The 12,974-nt window shown below is 38.3% G+C and overlaps 1 protein-coding gene across 1 annotated transcript in view; it reads left to right on the forward strand.

The window, feature by feature from the left end:
- The window catches only part of LRP2 (LDL receptor related protein 2), a 197,641-nt gene that overhangs the window by 72,069 nt on the left and 112,598 nt on the right, over nt 1-12,974 (forward strand). Inside the window, exons 13-16 of the mRNA XM_029225973.1 lie at nt 835-1,041; nt 3,536-3,738; nt 5,563-5,703; nt 12,601-12,804. Of these exons, the coding sequence (XP_029081806.1) occupies nt 835-1,041; nt 3,536-3,738; nt 5,563-5,703; nt 12,601-12,804 (755 nt within the window). The remainder of the gene's footprint in view (nt 1-834; nt 1,042-3,535; nt 3,739-5,562; nt 5,704-12,600; nt 12,805-12,974) is intronic.

Genomic DNA, 12,974 nt, shown 5'->3' on the forward strand with positions numbered 1-12,974 from the left:
GAGTGATCATTAACTTACTGTGGTCTCCCAAAGCCCCCTAAAGTTCCCTCTCTATCTGCAATCCCCTAATGTGGTTTCTAAGCTAACTATTTGATTACCCTACTCTATCCCCTATCAGATCTATCCCTTTTAGTGATTTCTTGTTAGAGACTGGGGTTGAGATGTCAGTGTTAACACCTCATCACAAGTTGTTCAACTGTGAATCAGTCCAGCAAGAGTGATAATGCTTACTTTTCTCCAGGTGTAAATTAAAATTTTCCTGATCTTCACATTTGAGACTAGTTATGGGAGACTAGCTTTCTCCTAGATTTTCACAGTTGGGTCTTAGGAGCCTTGGATGAACTTGAGGCTACTTAAGTGTTGGTGAATGGTGATTATTCATTTCTGTTTCATGATTTCAGCTGTCCTTCCTTGAAAATGATGTATATGTTCTCTAGACTATGCCTTAGAATGAGGAATTAAGGAGGGAAATGGCTTGATAGTTTTTTCTTTTTTACAGCCTTTTTGCTGGCTGTAAAAAAGAGAAGTGAAGGATGGAGCCAGGGATCAGGGCAGAATATTAAGAAGTTAAGAAGGTAGATACGCTTTTTTTTTTTTTTTTGCCTGCCAGTTAGTGCATTTTAATAGTTGCTATTTGGAGTTGTTGACTCTCCTGATTGGCCCTCACAGTTTCTGATTTTTAATACTTCAAAATTTCTCTATTGTTTTAAACCCCATGGTTCTCTAATCAGCTAGAGGAAATTTCCATTGATCCAAACATACAATCTCAAAAAATATTTTCTAGGTAAACTTGTAAAATAACTGATTCTTTCATCTTTTGGTTTTCTTTTGTAGTTATTTATTTTTCTCAGACTGGCAGAGCTTTTCTGGGACACCTAAGATAGAAAGGGCTTTCATGGATGGCTCCAACCGTAAAGACTTGGTGACAAGAAAGCTGGGATGGCCTGCTGGGATAACCCTGGATTTGGTATCAAAGCGTGTTTACTGGGTTGACTCCCGGTTTGATTACATTGAGACTGTAACTTATGATGGAATTCAAAGGTAAGAAGTATTTTTTTTATATAAGTTTTGGGGAAATACATAAAATTTATGGAGAGAGAAACTGAAGGACTAGAATTAAAAGATTGCTTTGTTGGTTGACATAACTTGAATGACCTTTGTGTTGACATTGCACGTTGTGACCTGCTCTGAGTTTTAGCTTGTGTTCCATATTAACACTCATTAAATATTACCTGCAGCATTTGATCTTTGATTTCTCTTCTCCAAGCCCTCTCTCACTCCCAGATGAAGCACATTATTTTCATTAACTTCCGAGTCCATTTATTTGTTTGGGTCCCTTATGGTTTGTTTCCAAAGATCACTTTGTCTTTTAGCTTTCTATCTTCCCTCCAGTAAATAAGTTTTATTATTATTTTTTAACATTACCTGGTGGGAATTAATTGGGTTTTATACTGCTCTTATATATATTTCAAATCTTAATGAGAAATTCTGACTTTACCTGATATACTTCAAAGACATTTAAACAATATTTGAACGCAGAGTATGGCATACCTTTTTCCTTCATCTTAGTCGGATTAGAGCTCACTATAAATTAATTAAATTGTTACCTATTTTAGATCCTCTTCTTTTGGTATTTTCAAAAACTGGTTAAAACATGGTCTTTAAATTTTGGCCAAGAAAAATTACTCTAGTCAATTTGATTTTTCCAAATGATGTGATTTTATTGTTTTCTCAATGAAAAGAATATTCTAGTTTTGGTTTCTCCTTTATCTCTATTTTGTAAGGATGGTATCACAGTTTGCCACTGGATTTTATATTCTTAGAACAATCTCTACTTGGTTAAATGAAGTGATTGGGTATTAAGGCTATGACGTATTGTCACTGAAACTGGTTCCCATAGTGAGGATAGGAATTAATTTAATGAAAAAATAATCATATAAGTCATATAAAAACAATTGAGAAGTTGCCTAATTTTTTTTCACTTTCACGGTTGTTTTGGCATTAATTTTATAGTCTAAATATTTTTATGCTATGGTTAAAGTAAAACATAAAAATCAATGGAATTTCAGAAGGATTCGAATGGTTTGCTGGCTGTGGAGAAACATGGAGGAGATACTAGAACTCACGAGTACAGCTAAAATCATAAAGTCATTGCCTCTTGCTTTACCAGCAGGTGGCATTTAGATTTATGGAATTTATTATTATTATTATTATTATTTGGCTGCTTTGTGTCTTCATTGCTGTGTGCGGGCTTTCTCTAGTTGTGGCGAGTGGGGGCTACTTCTTTGTTGTGGTTCGTGGGCTTCTCATTGCGGTGGCTTCTCTTGTTGCAGAGCACGGGCTCTAGGCTTGCGGGCTTCAGTAGTCATGGCACACAGGCTCAGCAGTTGTGGCACATGGGCTCAGTTGTTCCGCAGCGTGTGGGATCTTCCTGCACCAGGGATCAAACCCGTGTCCCCTGCATTGGCAGGCGGATTCTTAACCACTGTGCCACCAGGGAAGTCTTCTAGACTTCTGGAATTTGCTAAATGAAAAAAAAAAAACCCATTAATTTTAATGTACCATGTCACTATTGAGTGTTTCAAAGTTTGCACTCACTTGCCATCTTGGGTTTCTTTGTTTTTTTCGCGTGCAGTGTGATTCCCAGGGTTAGTATCTTCAAGTCTTTTCTTAAAGCTCTATTGTGCTCTTTAGTTTTTCAGGGCTGCTGAGATTTTTCTTTGAGGTCTTTCTCCTATGCCAAAAGAAAAGAGGTTTGTTCACGTACCGTCCTCTACCTCACTTTACTTATGTGGCCTCAGTGAATTACTGTTTCTGTAGATGCAGTCATGGCAGCAGTATTGATTTCTTCCCCTTGCCTAGCACCTCTTACCTGTGTTGTCTTCCATTTCAGTGGCTCTGGGCACTCTGCCTCCACTACAAATATGCTCAGCTGATGGTTTTGTCAGGCAGAGGCATACCAGTGGTAGCCCTGCTTTTTCCCCTCCCTGGAGTGACATCAGGAATGAGTCTGTGTGTTTGCTGTGGGTTGAATTCTCCAGCTCACTGTCTTGCTCCCTAATTGCTGAGAAATGGTCAGTGGTGCAGCACGGAGGAAGTGTTGAAGTTGTCTACCAGACTTCCAGTCCCTTGTTACACTCTTTCCCCTGCAAATTTCAAAATGATATTTCACATCTTAGACCTTTTATATGTGGAGCAACCTTAAAAGAATGAAAAGCAGGTGGGAAAACAGTAATTTTTCAAAAGATCTAGAACAAGCGAAGATGGAGACTGGAATTTAAGTGCCAAGGCTCTTTTCGAAGAGACAATAGGAAAATCCTTCTAGCGAGTATAGACAGAAATACACCTGCATCTTAAAATGTTATAGACAGAAATACACCTGCATCTTAAAATGTATCTTGACTATATATTCTATATTTGTAGCAAGAAAGTTTTTAGCTTTTTAAGCATTTACGTGAACTAATTCCACCTTTTGTTTTTTTGGAACTAATTCCACCTTTAATCAAAATTGTATGGTATATATCTTTTGTAACAGGAAGACAGTAATTCATGGAGGCTCAAACATTCCTCATCCCTTTGCAATAAGCTTGTTTGAAGATCATGTGTTCTTTACCGATTGGACAAAGATGGCTGTAATGAAGGCAAACAAGTTCACGGAGACTGACCCACAACTGTACTACCGGTCTTCCCTGAGGCCTTTTGGAGTGACTGTTTACCATGCCCTCAGGCAGCCCTATGGTAGGCCCCTCAGCAGTGGAAAACCATGCTTGGTACTGGCCTTGGTAGAAAGGTTTTCTCAAGGTTCTCATGAGATTTGGGTGGCATTCTGAGATATATGATGGGTTATCTAGAGAGTTCAACCCTCTGAAATTGGCTTTGCAGATCCGTTGGCATTCTGGAGAACTTGATGTATTTCAGAGTTAAAATGCCCAATCTACAAAGAACTTAGAGGTGTATTTAACAGATATTTATTGGCACCTGCAGTATACCAGATCCTGTCTACAGGCTGGAGAAAGAGCAGCAAACAAACCAAACTAAAATACCCATCCTTATTCTACGGGAGGAATCTCCCAATTCAACCCTCTAATATTGCAGCCGAGGAAGCTGAGGCCCAGAAGAAGAAAATGACATGCTAAGTGGTCATTTTAGGTAGTGTCAGAGCTATTTTTTTCCTTCTTCTCTGTTGTATATTTATGACACCTGTTATTTGGTTTGCATTGGGTCTGTCATAGGTCAGCTGGGTTTGGTTATCTCTCAGGCTGGTCACTTATCAAAGAAAAGAAATATTTTGATTCAGACACTGAATGTTGTTTTATAGTACTTATGTTACTTATGTTATTTTACAGTAAGTTTTGTTTGTTTCAAGGTTTTAAATTGACATGACTGTTTAGACTGTGTGTACAGCTGTCTTCTGTATTTGCTCATGCATCAAAGAAAAGAAACACAATAAACTAGACTACATCGGAAGAAAGCTTAATATCAGTGAACAGTAATTCAGATTTCACTTTAAAACTGTAATGCTAAGTAATAGGTCTGGCTAGGATGGAGAGCGACTATAAAGTAATTAGGTTGATTAAAAAAACTCAAACCAACCAACCACTAAACTGATAGAGTCAGATGACTACCCTTCAATGCCGTCATCCTAGGAAACAAATACGTCATTGGAAAATATACACTGTACCTGAAAGTATATACTGTATTAGAAAATACCTATATGGAATAATCAGTTCATGAGCTACTAAATTCACATCTGCCCTTGACCAAAAATATTACCCAGTTTTATTATCTAAATTATTTCTATTATTTGCTTCAGAATTATACCTGCCTGTGTTTCTCAAAATTAATCTACCCGAGAAGGTGAAGAGACTATTTTAAAGAATAACTCAAAGGCTAAGAAGACAATTTCAAAAGCAGACATTTTTAGCTCTGACAGCCTTGTGTACAGTGAACTTCCTGATGTCACTGCTTTGAGAGTGGTTTTTGGAAGTATAAACTGGTTTGTGTTTCAGACATGTAGGGTTTGGGAATGAGATCTGGATTTGAATTCTAGTTTAGCTATTTAACCACTGAATAATCTTGAGCGAGTTGTCTCACCTTTTGGAACTTTGGTTTCCTTTTCTGTAAAATTGCGATAATATTTACCTCTTAAAGGCATTGATTGTTAAGTTGTCCTACAAAATAAGCATCCAGTGAGTTATAGTTATTTACTCTATTTTTTGAATGGTAAAAAATAATACTAAGGTTATTTGGGGGGCAGTTATATTTTAGTCACTGAGGCTAGCAGACAGAGTCTGTTACAGTTATAGGGGGGAAAGATCCCCCAAGGTTATCCAGTTGCAGGAATCTTGTCTTTTTTTTTTTTTGCGACCATCAGTTTAAGATTAGATTCGAGAGCAACGATGACATTGGGAGCAGCTAAATGTGGATGTATTCAGTAGCAACCAGTAATGATTTCTCCGAGTTTCAAACCCATTTCACCCACAGGTCTCAAAACGGCTTCGCATGTCTTGGATAAATATGCATTTCTAATTGAGATTTAACCATGTGCATTTTTCCCTCCAGCTAGCAATCCATGTGCAGATAACAATGGGGGCTGTCAACACATCTGTGTCCTCAGCCACAGAACATTTAATGGTGGTTTGGGCTACCGTTGCAAGTGCAGGCTCGGCTACATTCCAGATATGGATGACTACCACTGCGTTGGTAAGAAATCACTTTTGGACTGTCTTTCTGACGGTCAGCACAGGGGTATGTGCTGCTCTTGGACTGGGCCAGCTCCCTGTAGCACTTCTTCACAGGAAATAAGCTTTTGGTAGCCCACGGGCATCTTCCTTGGTAGGCACCTTTCCCTTTGTACAAAGAGCTGTGTTTGAAGATGTAAATTTCTGTCCTTTGGGACACATCTAGGGTTTCCTTGGGCTCCCCTTTCCCTTTATTTCCTTCCTGAAATCTCTGTCTCTTTTTAATTTTTTTAACATCTTTATTGGAGTATAACTGCTTTACAATGGTGTGTTGGTTTCTGCTTTATAACAAAGTAAATCAGCTATACATATACATATATCCCCATATCTCCTCCCTCTGGCGTCTCCCTCCCTCCCACCCTCCATATCCCACCCCTCTAGGTGGTCACAGAGCACCGAGTTGATCTCCCTGTGCTATGTGGCTGCTTCCCGCTAGCTATCTCTTTTACATTTGGTAGTGTATATATGTCCATGACACTCTCTCACTTTGTCACAGCTTACCCTTCCCCCTCCCTGTATCCCCAAGTCCATTCTCTAGTAGGTCTGCGTCTTTATTCCTGTCCTGCTCCTAGGTTCTTCATGACCGTTTTTTTTTTTTTTAGATTCCATATATATGTGTTAGCATACGGTATTTGTTTTTCTCTTTCTGACTTACTTCACTCTGTATGACAGATTCTAGGTCCATCCACCTCAGTACGAATAACTCAATTTCGTTTCTTTTTATGGCTGAGCAGTATTCCATTGTATATATGTGCCACATCTTCTTTATCCATTCATCTATCGATGGACACTTAGGTTGCTTCCATGTCCTGGCTATTGTAAATAGAGCTGCAATGTACATTGTGATACATGACTCTTTCTGAATTATGGTTTTCTCAGGGTATGTGCCCAGTAGTGGGATTGCTGGGTCGTATGGTAGTTCTATTTTTAGTTTTTTAAGGAAGCTGCATACTGTTCTCCATAGTGGCTATATCAATTTACATTCCCACCAACAGTGCAGGAGGGTGGCCTTTTCTCCACACCCTCTCCACCATTTATTTATTTAATTTTTAAAAACATCTTTATTGGAGTATAATTGCTTTACAATGGTGTGTTAGTTTCTGCTTTATAACAAAGTGAATCAGTTATACAAATACATATGTTCCCATATCTCCTCCCTCTTACATCTCCAGCCCTCCCACCCTCCCTATCCCACCCCTCTAGGTGGTCACAAACCACCTAGCTGATCTCCCTGTGCTATGTGGCTACTTCCCACTAGCTATCTATTTTACGTTTGGTAGTGTATATATGTCCATGCCACTCTCTCACTTTGTCACAGTTTACCCTTCCCCCTCACCATATCCTCAAGTCCATGCTGTAGTAGGTCTGTGTCTTTATTCCCGTCTTACCCCTAGGTTTTTCATGACCTTATTTTTATTTTTTTCTTAGATTCCATATATATGTGTTAGCATACGGTATTTGTTTTTCTCTTTCTGACTTACATCACTCTGTATGACAGACTCTAGGTCCATCAACCTCACTACAAATAACTCAATTTAGTTTCTTTTTATGTCTGAGTAATATTCCATTGTATATATGTGCCACATCTTCTTTATCCATTCATCTATCGATGGACACTTAGGTTGCTTCCATGTCCTGGCTATTGTAAATAGAGCTGCAATGAACATTGTGGTACATGACTCTTTCTGAATTATGGTTTTCTCAGGGTATATGCCCAGTAGTGGGATTGCTGGATCATATGGTAGTTCTATTTTTAGTTGCTTAAGGAACCTCCATACTGTTCTCCATAGTGGCTGTATCAATTTAAATTCCCACCAACAATGCAATAGGGTTCCCTTTCCTCCACACCCTCTCCAGCATTTATTGTTTCTATATTTTTTGATGATGGCCATTCTGACTGGTGTGAGATGATATCTCACTGTAGTTTTGATTTGCATTTCTCTAATGATTAATGACATTGAGCATTCTTTCATGTGTTTATTGGCAACCTGTATATCTTCTTTGGGGAAATGTTTATTTAGGTCTTCTGTCCATTTTTGGATTGGGTTGTTTGTTTTTTTGATATTGAGCTGCATGAGCTGCTTATAAATTTGGAGATAATCCTTTGTCAGTTGCTTCATTTACAAATATTTTCTCCCATTCTGAGGGTTGTCTTTTTGTCTTGTTTATGGTTTCCTTTGCTGTGCAAAAGCTTTGAAGTTTCATTAGGTCCCATTTGTTTATTTTTGTTTTTATTTCCATTTCTCTAGGAAGTGGGTCAAAAAGGATCTTGCAATGATTTATGTCATAGAGTGTCCTGCCTATGTTTTCCTCTAAGAGTTTTAGAGTGTCTGGCCTTACATTTAGGTCTTTGATCCATTTTGAGTTTATTTTTGTGTATGGTGTTAGGGAGTGCTCTAATTTCATTCTTTTACATGGAGCAGTCCAGTTTTCCCAGCACCACTGATTGAAGAGGCTGTCTTTTCTCCACTGTATATTCTTGCCTCCTTTATCAAAGGTAAGGTGACCATATGTGCATGGGTTTATCTCTGGGCTTTCTATCCTGTTGCATTGATCTATATTTCTGTTTTTGTGCCAGTACCATACCGTCTTTTTTTAAATTAGTTAATTTATTTTTTATTTTTGGCTGTGTTGTGTCTTCATTGCTGCACGCGGGCTTTTCTTTGGATGCAGCGAGCAGGGGCTACTCTTCATTGTGGTGCACAGGCTTCTCATTGTGGTGGCTTCTCTTGTTGCAGATCACAGGCTCTAGCCGCACGGGCTTCAGTAGTTGTGGCACACAGGCTCAGTAGTTGTGGCTCACGGACTCCAGAGCACAGGCTCAGTAGTTGTGGTGAACGGGCTTAGTTGCTCCACGGCATGTGGGATCTTCCCAGACCAGGGCTCGAACCCGTGTCTCCGGCATTGGCAGGCAGATTCTTAACCACTGCGCCACCAGGGAAGCCCCATACTGTCTTGATTACTGTACCTTTGTAGTATAGTCTGAAGTCAGGGAGCCTGATTCCTCCAGCTCCGTTTTTTGTTCTCTAGATTGCTTTGGCTATTCAGGGTCTTTTGTGTTTCATACAAATTGTGAAATTTTTTGTTCTAGTTCTGTGAAAAATGCCAGTGGTAGTTTGATAGGGATTGCATTGAATCTGTAGATTGCTTTCGGTAGCAGAGTCATTTTCACAATGTTGATTCTTCCAATCCAAGAACATGGTATATCTCTCCGTCTATTTGTATCATCTTTAATTTCTTTCATCAATGTCTGATAGTTTTCTGCATACAGGTCTTTTGTCTCCTTACGTAGGTTTATTTTATTCTTTTTGTTGCAATGGTAAATGGAAGTGTTTCCTTAATTTCATTTTCAGATTTTTCATTATTAGTGTATAGGAATGCAAGAGATTTCTGTGCATTAATTTTGTATCCTGCTACTTTACCAAATTCATTGATTAGCTCTAGTAGTTTTCTGGTAGCATCTTTAGGATTCTCTATGTATAGTATCATGTCATCTGCAAACAGTGACAGCTTTACTTCTTCTTTTCTGATTTGGATTCCTTTTATTTCTTTTTCTTCTCTGATTGCTGTGGCTAAAACTTCCAAAACTATGTTGAATAATAGTGGTGAGAGTGGACAACCTTGTCTTGTTCCTGATCTTAGAGGAAATGGTTTCAGTTTTTCACCATTGAGGAGGATGTTGGCTGTGGGTTTGTCATATGTGGCCTTTATTATGTTGAGGTAAGTTCCCTCTATGCCTACTTTCTGGAGGGTTTTAATCATAAATGGGTGTTGAATTTTGTCAAAAGTTTTTTCTGCATCTATTGAGATGATCATATGGTTTTTATTCTTCAGTTTGTTAATATGGTGTATCACATTGATTGATTTGCATATATTGAAGAATCCTTACATTCCTGGGATAAACCCCACTTGAGCATGGTGTATGATCCTTTTAATGTGCTGTTGGATTCTGTTTGCTAGTATTTTGTTGAGGATCTTTGCATCTATGTTCATCAGTGATATTGGCTTGTAGTTTTCTTTCTTTGTGACATCTTTGTCTGGTGTTGGTATCAGGGTGATGGTGGCCTCGTAGAATGAGTTTGGGAGTGTTCCTCCCTCTGCTATATTTTGGAAGAGTTTGAGAAGGATAGGTATTAGCTCTTCTCTAAATATTTGATAGAATTCGCCTGTGAAGCCATCGGGTCCTGGGCTTTGTTTGTTGGAAGATTTTAAATCACAGTCTCAATTTCAGTGCTTGTGATTGGTCTGTTCATATTTTCTGTTTCTTCCTGATTCAGTCTCAGAAGGTTGTGCATTTCTAAGAATTTGTCCATTTCTTCCAGGTTGTCCATTTTATTGGCATATAGTTGCTTGTAGTAATGTCTCATGATCCTTTGTATTTCTGTAGTGTCAGTTGTTACTTCTCCTTTTTCATTTCTTATTCTATTAATTTGAGTCTTCTCCCTTTTTTTCTTGATGAGTCTGGCTAATGCTTTATCAATTTTGTTTATCTTTTCAAAGAACCAGCTCTGTCTCTTTTTCAAACTATGCTCTTGAAATTCTGTAGGATTTAATTTTGAGTTCTTTTCTCTACCATGTAGATGTTAGTCTTAACTCTAATGGGGAGCACTTTCCATCACTTTTATTGACCTCTCTTAGTTCACCAATTTTGCCTAAGTCAAGTAATCACATCTTGATCCCACCTGGCTTTACTGCTGTATTCCAAACTAAACTCCTAAGTGTTGGGTGGCTCATTTCTTCATCTAGTGTTTACTCCTCAATTCAGATTTTCTCTTTATTTCTACCTCTATGCTCTGGGTTTCATTCTTACCCTAAATGCTTCCTGTCCTCCTCTTTGGTCACCTGCACATCTACTCACAATTAAAATAGGCTACTGCCTTGGCTTCAGCTGTTGATGAAATGCACTCCTACAATATTTGTTTCTCTTATGTTCCCTTTGACAACTCTCCTTTTTAATGCCTGTGGCAAATTCTTACTCCCTAGATGGTGCTGCTTCTTTCTGGCTTAGTATGTAAATTCTCTTATTTTAACTCAAACAAATTTGTTCACTTTGTAGGTAACCCTAGATTCAGATAAAAATCACCCTCGTTTAAAAAACCATATGTTTCTTTTTGATTTCCTGGGACACTGTCACTGTCTCCTTCTTTGATCTTACACATCACTCCTTCTTCCTGTTTCCTCCATTCCTCCACTCCCCTTCTTTTTTCCTTCCTTTATTTCTTTCTAAAGAACTTACCTGGTGGCTGTCAAACTTCTTTTTTGCTGGTCTTAATATCCCCCAAACTGCAATAGGATTTTTGATATAGATCTCTATACAAAAGTTAATGTAACTGGAGAATTTTGATGGGATTATTATGCAGTTAATACCAATTTAGAAATTAAGCATATGGACACCATGTTTTTTTTTTTAACATCTTTATTGGAGTATAATTGCTTTACATTGTTGTGTTAGTTGCTGTTGTATAACAAAGTGAATCAGCTATACGTATATATATATCCCCATATCCCTTCCCTCTTGCGTCTCCCTCCCACCCTCCCTATCCCACCCCTCTAGGTGGTCACAAAGCACCGAGCTGATCTCCCTGTGCTATGCGGCTGCTTCCCACTAGCTATCTATTTTACGTTAGGTAGTGTATATATGTCAATGACACTCTCTCACTTCATTCCAGCTTACCCTTCCCCCTCCCCGTGTCCTTAAGTCCATTCTCTATGTCTGCATCTTTATTCCTGTCCTGCAACTAGGTTCTTCAGAACCATTTTTTAGCATACGGTATTTGTTTTTCTCTTTCTGACTTACTTCACTCTGTATGACAGACTCTAGTTCCATCAACCTCACTACAAATAACTCAATTTTGTTTCTTTTTATGTCTGAGTAACATTCCATTGTATATATGTGCCACATCTTCTTTATCCATTCATCTGTTGATGGACTCTTAGGTTGCTTCCATGTCCTGGCTATTGTAAATAGAGCTGCAATGAACATTGTGGTACATGACTCTTTCTGAATTATGGTTTTCTCAGGGTATATGCCCAGTAGTGGGATTGCTGGATCATATGGTAGGTCTGTTTTTAGTTTTTTAAGGAACCTCCATACTGTTCTCCATAGTGGCTGTATCAATTTACATTCCCACCAACAGTGCTAGAGGGTTCCCTTTTCTCCACACCCTCTCCAGCATTTATTGTTGGCAGATTTTTTGATGATGGCCATTCTGACCGGTGTGAGGTGATACCTCATTGTAGTTTTGACTTGCATTTCTCTAATAATTAGTGATGTTGAGCATCCTTTCATGTGTTTGTTGGCAATCTGTATATCTTCTTCGGAGAAATGTCTATTTAGGTCTTCTGCCCATTTTTGGTTGGGTTGTTTGTTTTTTTGATAGTTAGCTGCATGAGCTGCTTGTATATTTTGGATATTAATCCTTTGTCAGTTGATTCATTTGCAAATATCTTTTCCTATTCTGAGGGTTGTCTTTTTGTCTTGTTTATGGTTTCCTTTGCTGTGCAAAAGCTTTTAAGTTTCATTAGGTCCCATTTGTTTTTGTTTTTATTTCCATTTCTCTAGGAGGTGGGTCAGAAAGGATCTTGCTGGGACACCATGTTTTATATAAATAAATCTTAAGGATAAATTTCTCAGGGAAAAGTAAGATTGTAATACTTCAATTCAAGATTGTTTTGCCTTCACTGTATTTTCTTCTTCCCTTCTTTCCATTATTTCCAACTATGTTTTCTACAGATTTATTTTTTTATGTTTATTTCAGAATTATAACATGTACTTTATGGGTGTGTAAGTAATTTCTCTGGAATTGGGAGAACAGAAGAACTATGCTGTGGCTGACTATGTGTGTCCCTCTTTCTACAGCTGCTGAGCGATTTCTGTTCTTTTCATCTGACGTGGCTGTTCGTGGCATCCCGCTCACCCTCTCTCACCAGGCAGATGTCATCCTTCCAGTGACAGGAGGTGCTTCCGTCTTTGTTGGGATTGATTTTGATGCCCAGGAGAAGGCTATCTTTTTTTCAGATACAACAAAAGACATGATTTGTAAACAAAAGATCGATGGCACAGGTGAGAAGGGGTTTAAAGGTTTTTTTTTTTGCATATTTTGTCTGTCTTCAATAATAATACTAATAATTTTTTCACTAAAACTTTGCATTCACTTCTTAAGCAGGGTCTTTTACTAAGCTTGCTAAATACTTTTAGATTGGGAAAAGAAATCTCTTGCTTTTCTTTTGAAT

Source organism: Monodon monoceros, unplaced genomic scaffold (genome assembly GCF_005190385.1).
Source record: "Monodon monoceros isolate NGI ecotype Baffin Bay Population unplaced genomic scaffold, NGI_Narwhal_1 Super_Scaffold_16, whole genome shotgun sequence".
In the NCBI taxonomy this organism is placed as follows: Eukaryota; Metazoa; Chordata; class Mammalia; order Artiodactyla; family Monodontidae; genus Monodon; species Monodon monoceros.